We start from the raw sequence: 20,342 nt of genomic DNA, 5'->3' as shown, positions 1-20,342 counted from the left end.
GGAACTTTCTCCAAGATAGACCATATGATAGGCCACAAAACAAGCCTCTATAAACTTGAGAAAACTGAAATTATACCAAGCACTCTCTCAGACCACAGTGGAATAAAACTGGGAATCAACTCCAAAAAGAACCTTCAAAACCATGCAAACACGTGGAAATTAAATAACCTGCTCCTGGTGATCATTGGGTCAAAAATGAAATCAAGATGGAAATTTAAAAACTTTTCCACTGAACAACAATAGTGTTGTTCAGTTCAACCTATCAAAATCTCTGGGACACAGCAAAGGCAATGCTAAGAGGGAAGTTCATAGCCTTAAATGCCTACATCAGAAAGTCTGAAAGAGGACAAACAGGCAATCTAAGGTCACACCTCAAAGAACTAGAGAAACAAGAACAAATCAAACCCAAACCCAGCAGAACAAAAGAAATAATCAAGATCAGAGCAGAACTAAATGAAATTAAAACCAAAAAAAATAAAAGATAAATAAAACAAAAAGCTGGTTTTTTGAAAACAGAAATAAAATTGATAGACCATTAGCAATATTAACCAAGAAAAGAAGAGAGAAAATCCAAATAAGCTCAACAAGAAACAAAACGGGAGGTACAACTGACAACACAGAAATACAAAAGATCATTCAAGGCTACTATAAACACCTTTATACGCATAAACTAGAAAACCTAGAAGAATAAATTCCTGGAAAGATAGAACCCTCCTAGCTTAAAATAGGAAGAATTAGGTACCCTGAACAGACCAATAACAAGCAGCGAGAACTGAAATGGTAATTTAAACATTACCAACAACAAAAAAAAGTCCAGGACCAGACGGATTCACAGCAGAATTCTACCAGACATTCAAAGAATTGGTACCAATCTTACTGACACTATTCCACAAGATAGAAAAAAAGGGAACCTTCCCTAAATCATTCCATGAAGACAGTATCACCCTCATACCAAAATCAAGAAAGGACATAAAAAAAAGAAAACTACAGACCAATACCCCTGATCAACACAGACGCAAAAGTCCTTAACAAAATATGAGCTGTTTGAATCCAACAACATGTCAAAGAGATAATCCACCATGATAACAGGTTTCATATTAGGAATGCAGGGATGGTTTAACACATGCAAGTCAATAAATGCGACACACCACATAAACAGAATTAAAAACAAAAATCCCATGATCACCTCAATAGATGTAGAAAAAGCATTCAACAAAATCCAGCATCTCTTTATGATTAAAACTTTCAGCAAAATTGGCATACAAGGGATATACCTCAATATAATAAAAGCCATCTATGACAAACCCACAGCCAACATAATACTGAATGGGGAAAAGTTGAAAGCATTCCTTCTGAGAACTGGAACAAGACAAGGATGCCCACTCTCAACACTCCTCTTCAACACAGTACTGGAAGTCCAGGCCAGAACAATCACACAAGAGAAAAAATAAAGGGCATCCAAATCGATAAAGAAGAAGTCAAACTATCCCTATTTGCTGACACTATGATCATTTATCTTGAAAACCCTAAAGATTCCTCCAGAAAGCTCCTAGAACTGATAAAAGAATTCAGCAAAGTTTCTGCATATAAGATTAATGTACACAAATCAGCAGCTCTTCTATACACCAACAGCGACCAAGCAGAGAATCAAATCCTCAACCCCTTTTACAAGAGCTGCCAAAAAATAAAAATAAAATACTTAGGAATATATCTAACTAAGGAGTCAAAAGACCTCTACAAGGAAAACTACAAAACACTGCTGAAAGAAATCATAGACGACACAAACAACTGAAAACACATCCCATAATCATGGATGGGTAGAATCAATATTGTGAAAATGACCATATTGCTAGAAGCAATCTACAAATTCAATGCAATTCCCATCAAAATACCACCATCATTCTTCACAGAATTAGAAAAAAAAAAATTATAAAATTCTTATGAAACCAAAAAAGTGCCTGCATACCCAAAGCAAGACTAAGCAAAGAGAACAAATCTACTGGCATCACATTACCTGATCGCATACTATAAGGCCATAGTCACCAGAACAGCATGGTACTGATACAAAAATAAACACCCAGACCAATGGAAGAGAATAGAGAACCCAGAAATAAAATAATCACAAATACTTACAGCCAACTGATCTTCGACAAAGCAAACAAAACCATGAAGGGAGGAAGGGACACCCTTTTCAACAAATGGTGCTGGGATAATTGGCTAGCCACATGTAGGAGAATGAAACTGGAGCCTCATCTCTCACCTTACACAAAAATCAACTCAAGATGGATTAAGGACTTAAATCTAAGACCTAAATCTATAAAAATTCTAGAAGATGACATTGGAAAAACCCTTCTAGACATTGGCTTAGGCAAGGATTTTATGACCAAGAACCCAAAACAAATGCAATAAAAACAAAGATAAATTGCTGGGACTTAATCGAACTAACATGCTTCTGCATACCAAAAGGAACAGTCAGCAGAGTAAACAGATAACCCACAGAGTGGGAAAAAAATCTTCACAATGTATACATCTGACAAAGGACTAATATCCAGAATTTATAACGAATGCAAACAAATCAACAAGAAAAAAAACAAACAATCTCATCAAAAAGTGAGCTAAGGACATGGATAGACAATTCTCAAAGAAGATATACAAATGGCCAAAAAAAATATGAAAAAGTGCTCAACATCACAAATGATCAGGGAAATGCAAATCAAAACTACAATGCGGTACCACCTTACTCCTGCTAGAATGGCCATAATCAAAAAATCAAAAAATAGTAGATGTTGCCATGGATGTGATGAAAAGGGAACTTTTCTACACTGCTTGTGGGAATGTAAACTAGGACAACCACTGTGGAAAACAGTGTGGAGATTCCTTAAAGAACTAAAAGTAGAACTACCATTTGATCCAGCAATCCCATTCCTGGGTATCTACCCAGAGGAAAGGAAGTCATTATATGAAAAAGCTACTTGCACACATGTGTTTATAGCAGCACAATTCACAACTGCAAAAATGTGGAACCAACCCAAATGCCCATCCATCAACAAGTGGATAAAGAAACTGTGGTATAGGTTATTTTATTATTTATTTAATAAAATAAAATAAAATAATGAATTAGATATGGTATCTGCAGCAAAGTCCAATTCCTACTTTACTGATGAAAAAAAATTAAACTTCAGAAGGGCGAAAATGTAAAGAGAAGCAGTATGGCACAGGAATTAACAGCAAGGACTTTGAAGTTAGATCAACATAGGTCTGGATTCTTATTTTACCACCTTATAACTATAAAGCCTTGGGCAAGTTAATTACCATAATTTCTACCTCTACACATTGATCTTCTCATCTCTAAAATGGGAAGAATAATATCTCCCTTACAAAGTTGTTAAGATTAAATGAGACAATAGATGGAAAGCAGTTAGCATAATTCCTGGCACACAGTAAATACACAATAAATGGAATATCACTTAATTTTCATATTTCTGTAATAATTTTCATATTATTGTAGTCTTGCTCAAAGCTATAAACTACGCTTTCAAATAATACTTATAATTTACTATCCTCTGCAATCCTGATAAAAAATCTTACTAGATGCTTGCAATTTTTAATATACAATTAAAGTATATAAACGGTTAGCAATGACTACAGTACACACAGCTCTTCATAGCACACAGCCACAGCCCAAACACCTTTCGACTATTGAAAACTTATCCAGTTTGGGTACCTTGAGGAAACAAGGAATTTTGCGTGATAGCCTTAAAGAACACAAATCTATAAACTGAGAACTAAATTAACAATACCTAAGCTGTCTTTTGCAGTACAGATTTATAAATTAGCACAGTCAAGGATATTCCAGGGCTAGTCAGCATTTCGGAAGTTCTGAATTTTTGCAAGGAATTGAAGTATACAAAGGTGTATACTTCATCTTTCATACTATCTCAATCTGGAAGGAAGAACTAAAAGTTGTCATTTCACATATTTACCCAATTTTTTCCTATGTAAACAGTATCAGTATGTAAGGTAGAGTTTAATTTTATTTACTAATATTATGAAATCCCACTTCAAAATATCATAAATATACTAAAACAAAGCAGAAACGAATTTTGAAATGCAGTGAGAGGTAGCAGAAAGTATACTGGCCTGAGAAGTAGTACCATTTTCTGACTGTATCTCTGCATGGTTATTCTCTCCGACTATTAGTTTTCTCAAATGCAAACTATAGGTTCCTTCCTTGTTTAAATAGCAAGGTAACTGTCATATTCAAATAACTTAATAATGGAGGGAAAACTCTGAAGACCTAGAAAGAGGTATTAACATACAACTTCATCTATAGAGCAAATTTTTAGAGAAATGAAGTCCTTGCTGAAAGATAACATAATTATATCCACTAATAAATCTATAATGAGCCAAAAATTACAATATTAATTTAGTTTTCATTTTGCTGCAATGAATGCCTTTCTAAAATTGTGTTATGTGGCACTTTAAGAGGATTCTCATAACTCTATGCTTGTCCCAGATGATATAATTTAAAATATACCTTCTAAATCAGCATCTTAAAGGTATGTAGAAAAAATTTAATCTTTGAGTAACTTTATTAAAGAGATTCACCGATTAGTTTCTAAATTTGTTCTTTTATTAAGATAAATTTTAAGTGAATAATTATCACCACTCAACTAGACTACTGGCTTAAAAAATCTTAAAATGATAGGAACACTGCAATATCCAAATAGTTTTACCATCACATATCTGGAATACGTAATTTTTTAAAAACTTCAAATGCATATAAATTTAAGACAAAGATAAATAAATATATTTACAGAAATTCCAAGTACCAGCAGCTAACTCTTCTTAATGGAATATGGGTACACTATCTCCATATTTCTCTAACAATCTCTGGTACAAACTGATGAAAGCAGAAGAGAGTTTATTTTCTTTTTTTTTTTTTTTTTTTTTTTTTTTTTTTTTTTTTAGATTTCATGATTTTTTTTTAATTTATTATTATTATACTTTAAGTTGTAGGGTACATGTGCATAACGTGCAAGTTTGTTACATATGTATACTTGTGCCATGTTGGTGTGCTGCACCCATCAACTCATCATTTACATCAGGTATAACTCCCAATGCAATCCCTCTCCCCCCCCCCTCCCTTCCCCATGATAGGCCCCGGTGTGTGATGTTCCCCTTCCTGAGTCCAAGTGTTTTCATTGTTCAGTTCCCACCTATGAGTGAGAACATGCGGTGTTTGGTTTTCTGTTCTTGTGATAGTTTGCTAAGAAGGATGGTTTCCAGCTGCATCCATGTCCCTACAAAGGACCCAAACTCATCCTTTTCTGTGGCTGCATAGTATTCCATGGTGTATATGTGCCACATTTTCTTAATCCAATCTGTCACTGATGGACATTTGGGTTGATTCCAAGTCTTTGCTATTGTGAATAGTGCTGCAATAAACATACGTGTGCATGTGTCTTTATAGCAGCATAATTTATAATCCTTTGGGTATATACCCAGTAATGGGATGGCTGGGTCATATGGTATTTCTAGTTCTAGATCCTTGAGGAATCGCCATACTGTTTTCCACAATGGTTGAACTAGTTTACAATCCCACCAACAGTGTAAAAGTGTTCCTATTTCTCCACATCCTCTCCAGCACCTGTTGTTTCCTGACTTTTTAATGATCGCCATTCTAACTGGTGTGAGATGGTATCTCATTGTGGTTTTGATTTGCATTTCTCTGATGGCCAGTGATGATGAGCATTTTTTCATGTGTCTGTTGGCTGTACGAATGTCTTCTTTTGAGAAATGTCTGTTCATATCTTTTGCCCACTTTTTGATGGGGTTGTTTGTTTTTTTCTTGTAAATTTGTTTGAGTTCTTTGTAGGTTCTGGATATTAGCCCTTTGTCAGATGAGTAGATTGCAAAAATTTTCTCCCATTCTGTAGGTTGCCTGTTCACTCTGATGGTAGTTTCTTTTGCAGTGCAGCAGCTCTTTAGTTTAATGAGATCCCATTTGTCAATTTTGGCTTTTACTGCCTTTGCTTTTGGTGTTTTAGACATGAAGTCTTTGCCCATGCCTATGTCCTGAATGGCACTACCTAGGTTTTCCTCTAGGATTTTTATGGTATTAGGTCTAACATTTAAGTCTCTAATCCATCTTGAATTAATTTTCGTATAAGGAGTAAGGAAAGGATCCAGTTTCAGCTTTCTACTTATGGCTAGCCAATTTTCCCAGCACCATTTATTAAATAGGGAATCCTTTCCCCATTTCTTGTTTCTCTGAGGTTTGTCAAAGATCAGATGGCTGTAGATGTGTGGTATTATTTCTGAGGACTCTGTTCTGTTCCATTGGTCTATATCTCTGTTTTGGTACCAGTACCATGCTGTTTTGGTTACTGTAGCCTTGTAGTATAGTTTGAAGTCAGGTAGCGTGATGCCTCCAGCTTTGTTCTTTCGACTTAGGATTGTCTTGGAGATGCGGGCTCTTTTTTGGTTCCATATGAACTTTAAAGCAGTTTTTTCCAATTCTGTGAAGAAACTCATTGGTAGCTTGATGGGGATGGCATTGAATCTATAAATTACCTTGGGCAGTATGGCCATTTTCACAATATTGATTCTTCCTATCCATGAGCATGGTATGTTCTTCCATTTGTTTGTGTCCTCTTTTATTTCACTGAGCAGTGGTTTGTAGTTCTCCTTGAAGAGGTCCTTTACATCCCTTGTCAGTTACATTCCTAGGTATTTTATTCTCCTTGAAGCAATTGTGAATGGAAGTTCATTCCTGATTTGGCTCTCTGTTTGTCTGTTACTGGTGTATAAGAATGCTTGTGATTTTTGCACATTAATTTTGTATCCTGAGACTTTGCTGAAGTTGCTTATCAGCTTAAGGAGATTTTGGGCTGAGATAATGGGGTTTTCTAAATATACAATCATGTCATCTGCAAACAGGGACAATTTGACTTCTTCTTTTCCTAACTGAATACCCTTGATTTCTTTCTCTTGCCTAACTGCCCTAGCCAGAACTTCCAACACTATGTTGAATAGGAGTGGTGAGAGAGGGCATCCCTGTCTTGTGCCAGTTTTCAAAGGGAATTTTTCCAGTTTTTGCCCATTCAGTATGATATTGGCTGTGGGTTTGTCATAGATAGCTCTTATTATTTTGAGGTACGTTCCATCAATACCGAATTTATTGAGCGTTTTTAGCATGAAGGGCTGTTGAATTTGTCAAAAGCCTTTTCTGCATCTATTGAGATAATCATGTGGTTCTTGTCTTTGGTTCTGTTTATATGTTGGATTATGTTTATTGATTTGCGTATGTTGAACCAGCCTTGCATCCCAGGGATGAAGCCCACTTGATCATGGTGGATAAGCTTTTTGATGTGTTGCTGAATCCGGTTTGCCAGTATTTTATTGAGGATTATTGCATCGATGTTCATCAGGGATATTGGTCTAAAATTCTCTTTTTTTGTTGTGTCTCTGCCAGGCTTTGGTATCAGGATGATGTTGGCCTCATAAAATGAGTTAGGGAGGATTCCCTCTTTTTCTATTGATTGGAATAGTTTCAGAAGGAATGGTACCAACTCCTCCTTGTACCTCTGGTAGAATTCAGCTGTGAATCCATCTGGTCCTGGACTTTTTTTGGTTGGTAGGCTATTAATTATTGCCTCAATTTCAGAGCCTGCTATTGGTCTATTCAGGGATTCAACTTCTTCCTGGTTTAGTCTTGGAAGAGTGTAAGTGTCCAGGAAATTATCCATTTCTTCTAGATTTTCCAGTTTATTTGCGTAGAGGTGTTTATAGTATTCTCTGATGGTAGTTTGTATTTCTGTGGGGTCGGTGGTGATATCCCCTTTATCATTTTTAATTGCGTCGATTTGATTCTTCTCTCTTTTCTTCTTTATTAGTCTTGCTAGTGGTCTGTCAATTTTGTTGATCTTTTCAAAAAACCAACTCCTGGATTCACTGATTTTTTGGAGGGTTTTTTGTGTCTCTATCTACTTCAGTTCTGCTCTGATCTTAGTTATTTCTTGCCTTCTGCTAGCTTTCGAATGAGTTTGCTCTTGCTTCTCTAGTTCTTTCAATTGCGATGTTAGAGTGTCAATTTTAGATCTTTCCTGCTTTCTCTTGTGGGCATTTAGTGCTATAAATTTCCCTCTATACACTGCTTTAAAAGTGTCCCAGAGATTCTGGTATGTTGTATCTTTGTCCTCATTGGTTTCAAAGAACATCTTTATTTCTGCCTTCATTTCGTTATGTACCCAGTAGTCATTCAGGAGCAGGTTGTTCAGTTTCCATGTAGTTGAGCGGTTTTGATTGAGTTTCTTAGTCCTGAATTCTAGTTTGATTGCACTGTGGTCTGAGAGACAGTTTGTTACAATTTCTGTTCTTGTACATTTGCTGAGGAGTGCTTTATTTCCAATTACGTGGTCAATTTTGGAGTAAGTACGATGTGGTGCTGAGAAGAATGTATATTCTGTTGATTTGGGGTGGAGAGTTCTATAGATGTCTATTAGGTCTGCTTGCTGCAGAGATGAGTTCAATTCCTGGATATCCTTGTTAACTTTCTGTCTCATTGATCTGTCTAATGTTGACAGTGGAGTGTTGAAGTCTCCCGTTATTATTGTATGGGAGTCTAAGTCTCTTTGTAAGTCTCTAAGGACTTGCTTTATGAATCTGGGTGCTCCTGTATTGGGTGCATATATATTTAGGATAGTTAGCTCTTCCTGTTGAATTGATCCCTTTACCATTATGTAATGGCCTTCTTTGTCTCTTTTGATCTTTGATGGTTTAAAGTCTGTTTTATCAGAGACTAGTATTGCAACCCCCGCTTTTTTTTGTTCTCCATTTGCTTGGTAAATCTTCCTCCATCCCTTTATTTTGAGCCTATGTATGTCTCTGCGTGTGAGATGGGTCTCCTGAATACAGCAGACTGATGGGTCTTGACTCTTTATCCAGTTTGCCAGTCTGTGTCTTTTAATTGGAGCATTTAGTCCATTTACATTTAAGGTTAAGATTGTGATGTGTGAACTTGATCCTGCCATTATGATATTAACTGGTTATTTTGCTCGTTAGTTGATGCAGTTTCTTCCTAGCCTCGATGGTCTTTACATTTTGGCATGTTTTTGCAATGGCTGGTACCAGTTGTTCCTTTCCATGTTTAGTGCTTCCTTCAGGGTCTCTTGTAAGGCAGGCCTAGTGGTGACAAAATCTCTAAGCATTTGCTTATCTGTAAAGGATTTTATTTCTCCTTCACTGATGAAACTTAGTTTGGCTGGATATGAAATTCTGGGTTTAAAATTCTTTTCTTTAAGAATGTTGAATATTGGCCCCCACTCTCTTCTGGCTTGGAGAGTTTCTGCCGAGAGATCTGCTGTTAGTCTGATGGGCTTCCCTTTGTGGGTAACCCGACCTTTCTCTCTGGCTGCCCTTAAGATTTTTTCCCTCATTTCAACTTTGGTGAATCTGGCAATTATGTGTCTTGGAGTTGCTCTTCTCGAGGAGTATCTTTGTGGCGTTCTCTGTATTTCCTGGATTTGAATGTTGGCCTGCCCTACTAGGTTGGGGAAGTTCTCCTGGATGATATCCTGAAGAGTGTTTTCCAACTTGGTTCCATTTTCCCCCTCACTTTCAGGCACCCCAATCAGACGTAGATTTGGTCTTTTTACATAATCCCATACTTCTTGCAGGCTTTGTTCATTTCTTTTTCTTCTTTTTTCTTTTGGTTTCTCTTCTCACTTCATTTCATTCATTTGATCCTCAATCGCTGATACTCTTTCTTCCAGTTGATCGAGTCGGTTACTGAAGCTTGTGCATTTGTCACGTATTTCTCGTGTCATGGTTTTCATCTCTTTCATTTCGTTTAGGACCTTCTCTGCATTAATTACTCTAGCCATCAATTCTTCCACTTTTTTTTCAAGATTTTTAGTTTCTTTGCGCTGGGTACGTAATTCCTCCTTTAGCTCTGAGAAATTTGATGGACTGAAGCCTTCTTCTCTCATCTCGTCAAAGTCATTCTCCGTCCAGCTTTGATCCGTTGCTGGCGATGAGCTGCGCTCCTTTGCCGGGGGAGATGCGCTCTTATTTTTTGAATTTCCAGCTTTTCTGCCCTGCTTTTTCCCCATCTTTGTGGTTTTATCTGCCTCTGGTCTTTGATGATGGTGATGTACTGACGGGGTTTTGGTGTAGGTGTCCTTCCTGTTTGATAGTTTTCCTTCTAACAGTCAGGACCCTCAGCTGTAGGTCTGTTGGAGATTGCTTGAGGTCCACTCCAGACCCTGTTTGCCTGGGTATCAGCAGCAGAGGCTGCAGAAGATAGAATATTTCTGAACAGCGAGTGTACCTGTCTGATTCTTGCTTTGGAAGCTTCCTCTCAGGGGTGTACTCCACCCTGTGAGGTGTGGGGTGTCAGACTGCCCCTAGTGGGGGATGTCTCCCAGTTAGGCTACTCAGGGGTCAGGGACCCACTTGAGCAGGGAGTCTGTCCCTTCTCAGATCTCAACCTCCGTGTTGGGAGATCCACTGCTCTCTTCAAAGCTGTCAGACAGAGTCGTTTGCGTCTGCAGAGGTTTCTGTTCCGTTTGTTATTGTTTACTGTGCCCTGTCCCCAGAGGTGGAGTCTACAGAGACAGGCAGGTTTCCTTGAGCTGCTGTGAGCTCCACCCAGTTCGAGCTTCCCAGCGGCTTTGTTTACCTACTTAAGCCTCAGCAATGGCGGGCGCCCCTCCCCCAGCCTTGCTGCTGCCTTGCCGGTAGATCACAGACTGCTGTGCTAGCAATGAGGGAGGCTCCGTGGGTGTGGGACCCTCCCGGCCAGGTGTGGGATATGATCTCCTGGTGTGCCTGTTTGCTTAAAGCACAGTATTGGGGTGGGAGTTACCCGATTTTCCAGGTGTTGTGTGTCTCAGTTCCCCTGGCTAGGAAAAGGGACTCCCTTCCCCCTTGCGCTTCCCAGGTGAGGCAATGCCTCGCCCTGCTTCAGCTCTCGCTGGTCGGGCTGCAGCAGCTGACCAGCACCGATCGTCCGGCACTCCCCAGTGAGATGAACCCAGTACCTCAGTTGAAAATGCAGAAATCACCGGTCTTCTGTGTCGCTCGCGCTGGGAGTTGGAGACTGGAGCTGTTCCTATTCGGCCATCTTGCTCTGCCCCCGAGAGTTTATTTTCTCAAAAGCCTTGTACATGTGTCCCACTAGGTTCTTTCCTTCCTATTGACAAAGACTTATAGATGTCTGGAATTTTCTCCCAGGAAAATAGATATGAACCATACATGGAGATAAAACTAACACTAAAATGCAGTTTACATATTTTTAAAAAATAAATGTGCATTCCACATACTGCTAGTTTGATATTTCTAAAACTCTTTTGATATTTCTAAAACCCTTTTCTCCATTACTTACAAAATTGATTTGAACTATCTTTTCCATTTTTCTTCTCAATTTTATCCTGAAATCAAAAAGCCAAACTGCCCTCACATAAAAGGCAAGATACTTAGTTTACTTCTTTAGATTCCAGAATGCAAATAAAATGTCCAACAAAATACCATTTCTGGAACTGAATGAGTAATTTTGGTTTACTCAATGATTACACTTTAGGATAAAATTAAAATGCAGAAATAAATGTTTCTCCCTCTTATCTTTCTAAAATTTTAAGTCCTGAGTAGAAATGAAAAATAAAAAGCCTCATATCAAAGTTAAGCAAAGACTGAAGAAAGCAGAAGTCTCCTATGATATAGAGCAAGTCTCAGGTAGAAAACATCTATCCAAAGCCATGCACAAAAGAGTTCTCCAGTTTCCTTATTTGACGTTTCTAGTATCTCTTTTCCTGGTTGTCACCAAAGTTACTGAATATATAATTGGTTCTTACAGGGAAAATATATGTTAGACAGAGTGTCTAGAGATGCAACTCTAGTGAGAAGCAATCTCCTTCTTTTATCCAGCAAACATTTACTGAGCATTTGATAAGTGTCCAGTACTATATTAGGAATAAAGAAAAAATAAGAAATAAAATATAGTTCCTATCCTCAGGAAGTTTGCTGCAGGGAGGAAGAGAAACTAAAAATCACAATATAGTGTGATAAATGTTATGATATACTAACAAGCTGTTTAGCAAGACAAAGAAAGGGATCATATACAGATTTGGAGGGTGGAATCAAGGAAGGCTTCCTAAAAAAAAAAAAAAAAAAAAAAAAAAGGAGGATAGTTTCCAAGACAAGAAAACAAACAGGATGTATACAACAGTATACACATTCAGTAAGCTGAAAACAGTTCCCTAAATCTGAAGTACATTGTGAATATGGAGGAATAGACAGACACAAAATTAGAGATAAGCAAAGGTGAGATCATTAACGGCCTTGTGTGCCAACTAAGAAGTTTGAACTTTATCCAGTAGATTATGTGGAGCCATTGAAAGATGTTAAACTAGTAAGTGGCAAGCAAGATCTACCTTTTAGAATAAATATTTTGACAATATAAAGAATAAAACAAGAAGAAAAAGGCTATGTAAAGGAAACCTAATCAAGTTACTACCATAGTAATAAAAGGCACGAAGTTATTAGGGCTTGAACTGATGTGCTGGCAATAAAGATGGAGAAGAGATCCTTTAAAAGACAGATTTAGGGGTTAAAAATAACTATATATGGTGGCACAGCACGGGGCAGCACAGGGTCACCATGGCAGAGCTACAGCAGCTGCAGGTGCAGGAGGTGGCAGACTCCATGGTGAAGAGTCTGGAGAAAGAGAACATTCAGAAAATGCAAGGTCTCATGTTTCGGTGCAGCACCAGCTGTTGTGAAGACAGCCAGGCCTCCCTGCAGCAGGTGCACCAGTGCATCAAGCGCTGCCATGTGCCTCTGGCTCAAGCCCAGGCTTTGGTCATCAGTGAGTTGGAGAAGTTCAAGGACCGCCTGGCCCGGTGCACCATGCAATGCAATAACACATCCAAAGATTCAATAGATGCAGGAGTAAGGAGCTTCAGGTGAAGCAGCAGCTAGACGGTTGTGTGACCAAGTGTGTGGATGACCACATGCACCTCATCCCAACTACGACCAAGAAGATGAAGGAAGCTCTCTTAGCCATTGGGAAATAAAAATCTTTGCCAGTAGCCATCGGGGCTGAGGGCAAGAACATATTTTTTATAAGGAATTGGGAACTTTAGTCTTTTAAGCAAAGTTTATGAATGAAGAAAGTAAGGATGGCCACAAGTGTAAGGCATATGTCACTTGCCTCTAGACACTGGTTCTTTTATGTTTCAGTCCTAAAAAGTGAAATGGAAAAAAGTGGTCAGAGATATTACAGGAGAGTTTTAGAGCTTATATTTCCTGTGGCCAGCGCTTGTCCTGGCAGTAAGGATCTTCCCTGTAATAAGTCAGAGTCCTCCGAGGCACCAGACTCTTCTTACTACACAGGTACCAACAGGCTGGCAGGTTAGAGTTGGTGGAGTTTGAGGAGAGATATTTTCTCTTTGTTGCCAACATCCTGTTTGCCAGAAGTGTCACCACACCATTTTCCATAAGCTGTGAAACAAAATCCATGAGGTCACTCACTTAGAAGGGAAAAAAGTTTTCTGGGTCTTTGTTTTCTTGGTTTTGTTTAATTTATACAAGGGCATACAAGTTGATTTTAAGATGTGGAATTGGTAGGGAGACTAGATAAGAACTTTGAAAGGGTCCTTGTGGATCCCCATTTCTGGTCATCAAGATGTGGATGTACATTTCTTAAAATTATTACATGCTGCATCTTTCAGCCTGGAGACTGTGCAAAAACATGAGAGGCGACGACACACTAATTATTGGGAAGCATAATTACTGGCTGATGGACCCTGAGGCTGTGTGTAGCAAAATGAAAGGACAATCTTGCAGTAACACTTTCCCCTTGGAAGAGAAAGGGGTTTGACTGTGATATATATTGGTATCTAGGAATGAACAGTAAAAGAGGAGCAGTTGGCTACTTGATTACAAAAGAGTTATGAAGTACTGGATTTGGAAAAACCTGGATTTTATAGAACAGATAGAATGAAAGCCTAAACCTAGCATTGCGTATTTAGCCTCCTGAATTAACAGAGCCCAACTGAGACAAACCCCTGGCAACAGGAAATTCAAGGAAAAAAAAGTAAGCAACTTGGGCTAGGATGAGCTGACTCCTTTAAAGCAAAGGAGAGGCAGCCCCCATTACCAAATGCCATTTCTGCCTGCGGCTGTTGCAACACAGTGTTCCTAACCCAGCATGGCACCTTACTGTTTTGATATCAACCTCACTGTATTTTCACCAACTTATTACTTGAAATGATAATATAGCCTGTCCATTTACTGTTTCCAGACTGTGATATATTTTCCTAGTGGTTTGGTTTTAAAAATAAATAAGGTTTAATTTTCTGCCCCCACCCCCCAAAAAATACATACATACATACATATAACATATATATATATGTGTGTGTGTGTGTGTGTGTTAAATGACTGGATATAAGGATAAGGAAAAAAGAGGAGTCAAAGACAATTCCCAAGTTAAAATTTGTAAGTGGTGTCAATCACTCAGATAGGGAGGGAATACAAAAACAGGTACAAGTTTGAGAAAAGATGAGGTTCTAATGAGTTCACTTGGATACAGGAAGGGGAGCATCACACACCGGGGCCTATTGTGGGGAGGGGTAAGGGGAAGGGATAGCATTAGGAGATATACCTAATGTAAATGACAAGTTAATGGGTGCAGCACACCAACATGGCACATGTATACATATGTAACAAACCTGCACATTGTGCACATGTACCCTAGAACTTAACGTATAATAAAATATATATTTTTTTTAAAAAAAAAAAAAAAAAAAAAAAAAAAGAAGTCAAGAAAAAAAAAAGAAGTTAGAAGAAACAAAAAAAGAAAGAAAGATGAGGTTCTCACTTTACAACAAGTTGAGTTTAGGACACTTGGAATTGAGGAAAGAGGTCTGGACTAGCTGGTAGTTCACCCACTAACTGAACAAAAAACAACAAATATTTTAAAACACAGCAAAAAACAAATTAGAATCTTACTGGGACTCTTTACTTCACATTATATTTAAATTTCATGAACACATAATCTATATGCTAAAAATTCCTAGTGGTAAAACTATTATTCTGAGAGAATGGACCACCACACTGTTCTGACTGGAAAAAGGATAGACACGGGATGAGGACATTGATGAGTTGGTTGTCATTTGAAGAGAGTTTAAAACTTCCTTTTGAAAGAGTCAAAGATATTAGAAGGTCATTGCTTTAAGTAGCCCCTTTATTTACATCTGTCAGTACAGTAAGAGATTAGTTAACTTGTACTGGGGAGAAAATCTGCTAGAATATAGAATGGGAGCAAGCTGCTTCATAAATTACTGATGCTAAGCTGTCTGACTCTAAGATTTACAGTGTTTTAGAAAATTAAATGTATATCAGGTATGAGCTAATAAGAAATTTCTTCGTTAAACTTAGCTTTTTAAGATTTTTGCCTTTTTTAAAGAATTATCCTCTTTAAGAATTAATGTATAATATGTTCAGATGTTTTGACAAGAATTCTACTTTTATTTTAAAAATAACTGTGTTGAAAGTTAGCAGTTTTTATCTGGGTCTTGGCTTCAAGCACTTATATACTGTCATTCAGATTACAGACCATATAACCAAAGTACTGTGTAGCTAATTATAGGTTATTCTAACTGAAAATAAAGTACTTTCCCCCCAAAACATTCATTTAATGGCTGAAACTGTAAATAGTAATATATAAAAGATATTGTTGTAGATTCCTAGAGCTAATTCCTAGTTTTCAGCCCCAAACTCCCATGTAATTCTTTCAAAATACACAAAACAAAATTGGTTTTGTTACTTTACAAAATTAAACTGAATATTTACTATTAAAAACCCAGAGGCAATATTTTAACATCATCTCCTTTTTTAAAAATTCATTTAAAATACAAGCTCACAAAAGTCAAAAGTGGTTAGGATCTAGATTAGATAACATTTTGAAAGGATGTTAAAGATGAATAAAATATTAATGCATATATATACACACACATTTATATGCATATAATACATATACACACATGTATATATATGTATCTTCATTTTAATCATAAAATAATCCCTAAAAAGATGTGTACATGAATCAAATTATAATAAAATAAGTTAAATGTACTAATGATACTTGTTTTTAAATATAATTCCACATCAATCTGCTTAATGAAGTACAGAAACATCAGCTAACTTTGTAAATTAAGATAGTCAGCTTTAAGATTTGCTTTAGAGTGTGGTATTCCTATATATGCAAATCTTCTTTGAGGTCATTTCAACAATTTTATCGTTAAGAGTACGGGATTCATATTATTTCAAATGTGGTAAGTTGAACAAAATCAATACTGAACAACATACCTTTCAGATAAATTAAGGCTTTGGTGAAGAGGTTCTAATTTTTGACATGTCTCTAGGCTGTCAACAGATGTCGAAGGCAATGAGTCTGATTGCACCTTGTTGGCATCACATAAATTAGCATCGTTTCTAGGTAGGGTCTTTCTGAATTTTCGTCCTAAATCCGTCCATAGGACATTCGTCAACATAACTTTGAGTTGCCTGTTATACACATAAATAATTAGTATATATGGTACTACATATTGTAGAATACATGAATTCATCACAAACTAATATCTCCAGAAATTCTAAATTTCAGTTCTTCAAGTAACTATAGTAAATACCCTAAGAAAAAAGAAAAAATGCCCAACTATTATGAAAGATACCTTAAAAAGTAAAGTCTATTTCACTTAAGTTGAGATTTTCTTCAGAATTCTGTCAAGTGTACTACAACTATCATTACACATGTACAGCTGCTAGACTCCTGGCAATGCATTCATGTTTATTAACAATGTTAGTAGAAGGACAGTGTTCATTTGCAGATCTCATCACAGATGCAACCACTGTTTGCACTAAAAATGTGTTTTTGTTTTAGCATTTGTTGATTCAGAAAACATTATTAAAACTAAGGGTGCACTACTGCATCATTCACATTCTTAAGCTTATAGAGTCTTAAGATACAGATTTAATTTTACCTTATTTCTAAAATAGGTCAACTTATAACATTTACCTTACTGTACCTATACAAATTAAAAAAAGAAAAAAAGACTGATAAATGCAAGCAGTTCCAGCAACAGTTTTGCTCATCATGTTTTACCCATCTTCTCATTCAATACATTTTTATGCTGAATACTTGAATAACTACGTTTAGTTCTGGAATTCCAAAAACTGTGGAATATAGTTTCTGCAGTGGTGTGAACAGGCTACAAATGCACTTAAAACAATGTTAAGTGAGGAATGGCTGAAAGTACTGTGAAATGTTTAATCAGAAGAGTGTCTATTTTAGTACCTATGAAACAGTTTTAGGCATTTTTTGTTTGCTTAACGAACACAAGAATATTAAGAAACAGCAATATGTTCATGTATTTTCAAGATAAAACAGGAACTCTCAAAAAAAAAAAAACACTTGTTTTCAGCAGCCACTTGAGTGTATATCCCCAGACCATCGTAGCAGGAAGAGGGTAAAGTCTCCAGCGTACTTCCACAGAACATACTGAAAACTCCAAACATGTTGCACAAAAAAAAAAAAGAAAAAACACCAACATGGCACATGTATACATATGTAACAAACCTGCACGTTGTGCACATGTACCCTAGAACTTAAAGTATAATAAAAAAAAATAATAAAAAAATAAAAAACTAAATAAAAAATGAAAAATAAATAAATAAATAAAAGTTAAGCTATTAGTTTAAAAATTATTTAAAAATAAATGAGTGACATCTCTATGGATCAATAATAATTCATTCTACAAGCACTTACTGAACATCTTCCAGCAAAACAACTATGCTAGTAGAATCTGGAGTTTCTGCTACAAACAAAATAGGTGAGTTTTTGCCTTCATGGGGTGTGCATTACAGAGAAGAATAAACCAATTCATTATTTAATTAGAATTATAATATGTGCTATGAAGAAGAAATACAGATGTTGCATTTCTTCTGAGACAAGTTTCTGAGAATATGACCTTGAAGCTGAAGTCTCAAAGAAGGACAGGCACTATCCAAAGGAAACAAGTAAAAAATGGAGAAAGGTCCAAAAAACAGGACAAAATGAAAATGAGTAAAGCTTCTTCAAAGAAATTAAAGGACTTACCTGACTCATGTATTCAGAATAAAGAGGCAATGTGTCTAAGAATGGGCAGTTAGGCAGGACTTAGCAAACTATATTAAGGATCTGAGACTTTATGTCAACAACAACAGAAATTCACTAGTCTTAATTAGGAAACAGTGAGATCAGAGCTACATTTTTAAAAGATCATTTTGATGTTTATGAAGAATAAAATGGAAGGACTAGGAATAAGAGAGAATAAAAATTAATTTACGGAGATAATGATGACTTTATCAGAGGTAGTTTAGTAGAATGGTGGGAGCAGAAACCAGAATACGGTGGGCTCAATAAAGGGAAAGGAGCAAAGGAGAAATATGGTTGTGAAAGTGAAAAATAAGACAAGACCTGAAAATAGACGTGAGAAGCAGGAAAGGGTTTTTAGTCAGTTATTGGTTGATTAGCTAGTTTAAGATAGGAAATTTTTGTGTAAGTTTAAATGCTTATGGGAAGCACGTAAGGGTTGAAGACACAGAAGGCAGGATAATTAACACAGTAAGTTTCCTAAGAAATTGCGTAAGTGCTAATATTTATTGAACATGTACTATATACCAGGCACTGTGCTAAGCATTTTATAACAATTTATTTCATTTAATCCTCACAACCACTCCATGAGGGGCTTAAAAATTATTCTTCTCGTGCAGTTGAGAAAACCAAGATAGACTGATTAATATCTAAGTAAACAAGTGAGTACTGAAAATGGGATCCAGAACCATACACTCTCAAATTTCTTGCCAGCCCTCTTAACTGCTTCACACTACACTGGTTTATGATAGGAGAAGAGGCATTCCTTTCATCCCTCCAAGGAGAAGGAACCAAGACCTCTTAAAAGCGATAGGAAAGATAAAGGATCATAGGTTTGAAAAAAGTTTTCAAATGATCATTGTAGAGAGGGGGAACACAAGCTTACTAAAGAAACGCAGTAAGGCTGTCTTACAGTTAAGACATCCCTGTGAGATTAACACATTCATAATGCCACAAATATCCTTTTTTTCCGCAGACAGATAATTGAGTTCACAGATGATTATTAATTGCAAAGAGGAAAAGGTGTCTTTACAATGAACAGATCTGGCAGGCACCGTCTTATGCAAGTGATCAAACATAGGACTACTAAGAGTGAAACAACCAGAAATTATGTATCCCGATAGGTGCAATAAGAAGTACATGACATCAGGTATGAAATATTCCTGCCAAAAACGTAACCTGGCCCTAATCATAAGGGTAAGCCCAGAAAAATAATAAAAATATAGACTATGAGGCATTCTACAGAACAACTGGTCTGGACTCCTCAAAACTCAATGTCATGGTTAAAAGGAAAAGGGCAGAGCAGATGGGAACTCTTCTAGATTAAGAGACTAATGGGGTATAATAACCAAATACAATGCATGAACCTGAATTTGATTCTATTAGGTAGGTACAAAAGTAACTGCGGTTTTGGCCAAATAAATTTAAAAATAAATAAATAAAAGACATTTTGGGAACACTCAGGAAATTCTGATTGTGGATTTTATAGCAGATGATGATATGAAATTACTGTTAATTTTCTTGATAGTATATTATAATTTTTATGTAAGAGAATGTCATTGTTCTTAGGAAAACCAAGCTGAAGTATCTGAAGATAAAATACCATGATGCCTGCAACTTACTCTCAAATGGTTCCCCCAAAAATGTATGTATACGTGTATGTATACATGTACATATGTGATGCCCATCATCTATATACACGCATAAAAAGAGACCGAGAGATGGCAAACGTGCCAAAATGTTTAAAGACTATTAGTCTATTATTTATAAGTTTTACAACTGTACATTTTAAAATTCTAAATGACCAAATAAAAATGCAAACAAAACTTTAAGGAAATTTATTTTAAGGATAAAATGTAATTAAGTCTAATGGAAAAACTATATGACTTAGGTATTTGCTAAATTATTGGGGAAATTATTATCTCCATGGTAATTTTAATAATTTCAAATATGAGACTATTCAATGTTGGGAAAAAGTCATTTTTCTATTCATTCAGACCAAATAAGTATTTACGTTGGAAAACAACAAATCATTGGTAATTTTATTGATTATTCTAATAGTGAGTCTCTAAATGAGAAGGACAATTTGGCTTCTCCACGAAAATACTTATTTCATGTTTGACTTTATTATAATTTGTCTGACTAAAAA

General features: G+C 36.5%; 1 protein-coding gene and 1 pseudogene across 6 annotated transcripts in view; one reads left to right on the top strand and one right to left on the bottom strand.

Annotated features, from left to right (window-relative positions):
- SENP7 (SUMO specific peptidase 7) overlaps nt 1–20,342 on the bottom strand; it is a 194,645-nt gene that overhangs the window by 86,124 nt on the left and 88,179 nt on the right. For 4 of the 6 annotated variants that reach the window (XM_050778958.1, XM_050778957.1, XM_050778959.1 and 1 more), the window contains one exon: nt 16,372–16,569. The exons of the other annotated variants lie outside the window; for them this stretch is intronic. In XM_050778958.1, the coding sequence (XP_050634915.1) occupies nt 16,372–16,569 (198 nt within the window). The remainder of the gene's footprint in view (nt 1–16,371; nt 16,570–20,342) is intronic. 6 annotated transcript variants of the gene reach the window in all.
- Nucleotides 12,661–13,076, top strand: LOC126947868 (protein FAM136A-like; annotated as a pseudogene).

Source organism: Macaca thibetana, chromosome 2, assembly GCF_024542745.1.
Source record: "Macaca thibetana thibetana isolate TM-01 chromosome 2, ASM2454274v1, whole genome shotgun sequence".
In the NCBI taxonomy this organism is placed as follows: Eukaryota; Metazoa; Chordata; class Mammalia; order Primates; family Cercopithecidae; genus Macaca; species Macaca thibetana.
The sequence above is the reverse complement of the archived record's forward strand: the minus strand, read 5'-3'. Positions and strand labels throughout refer to the sequence as shown.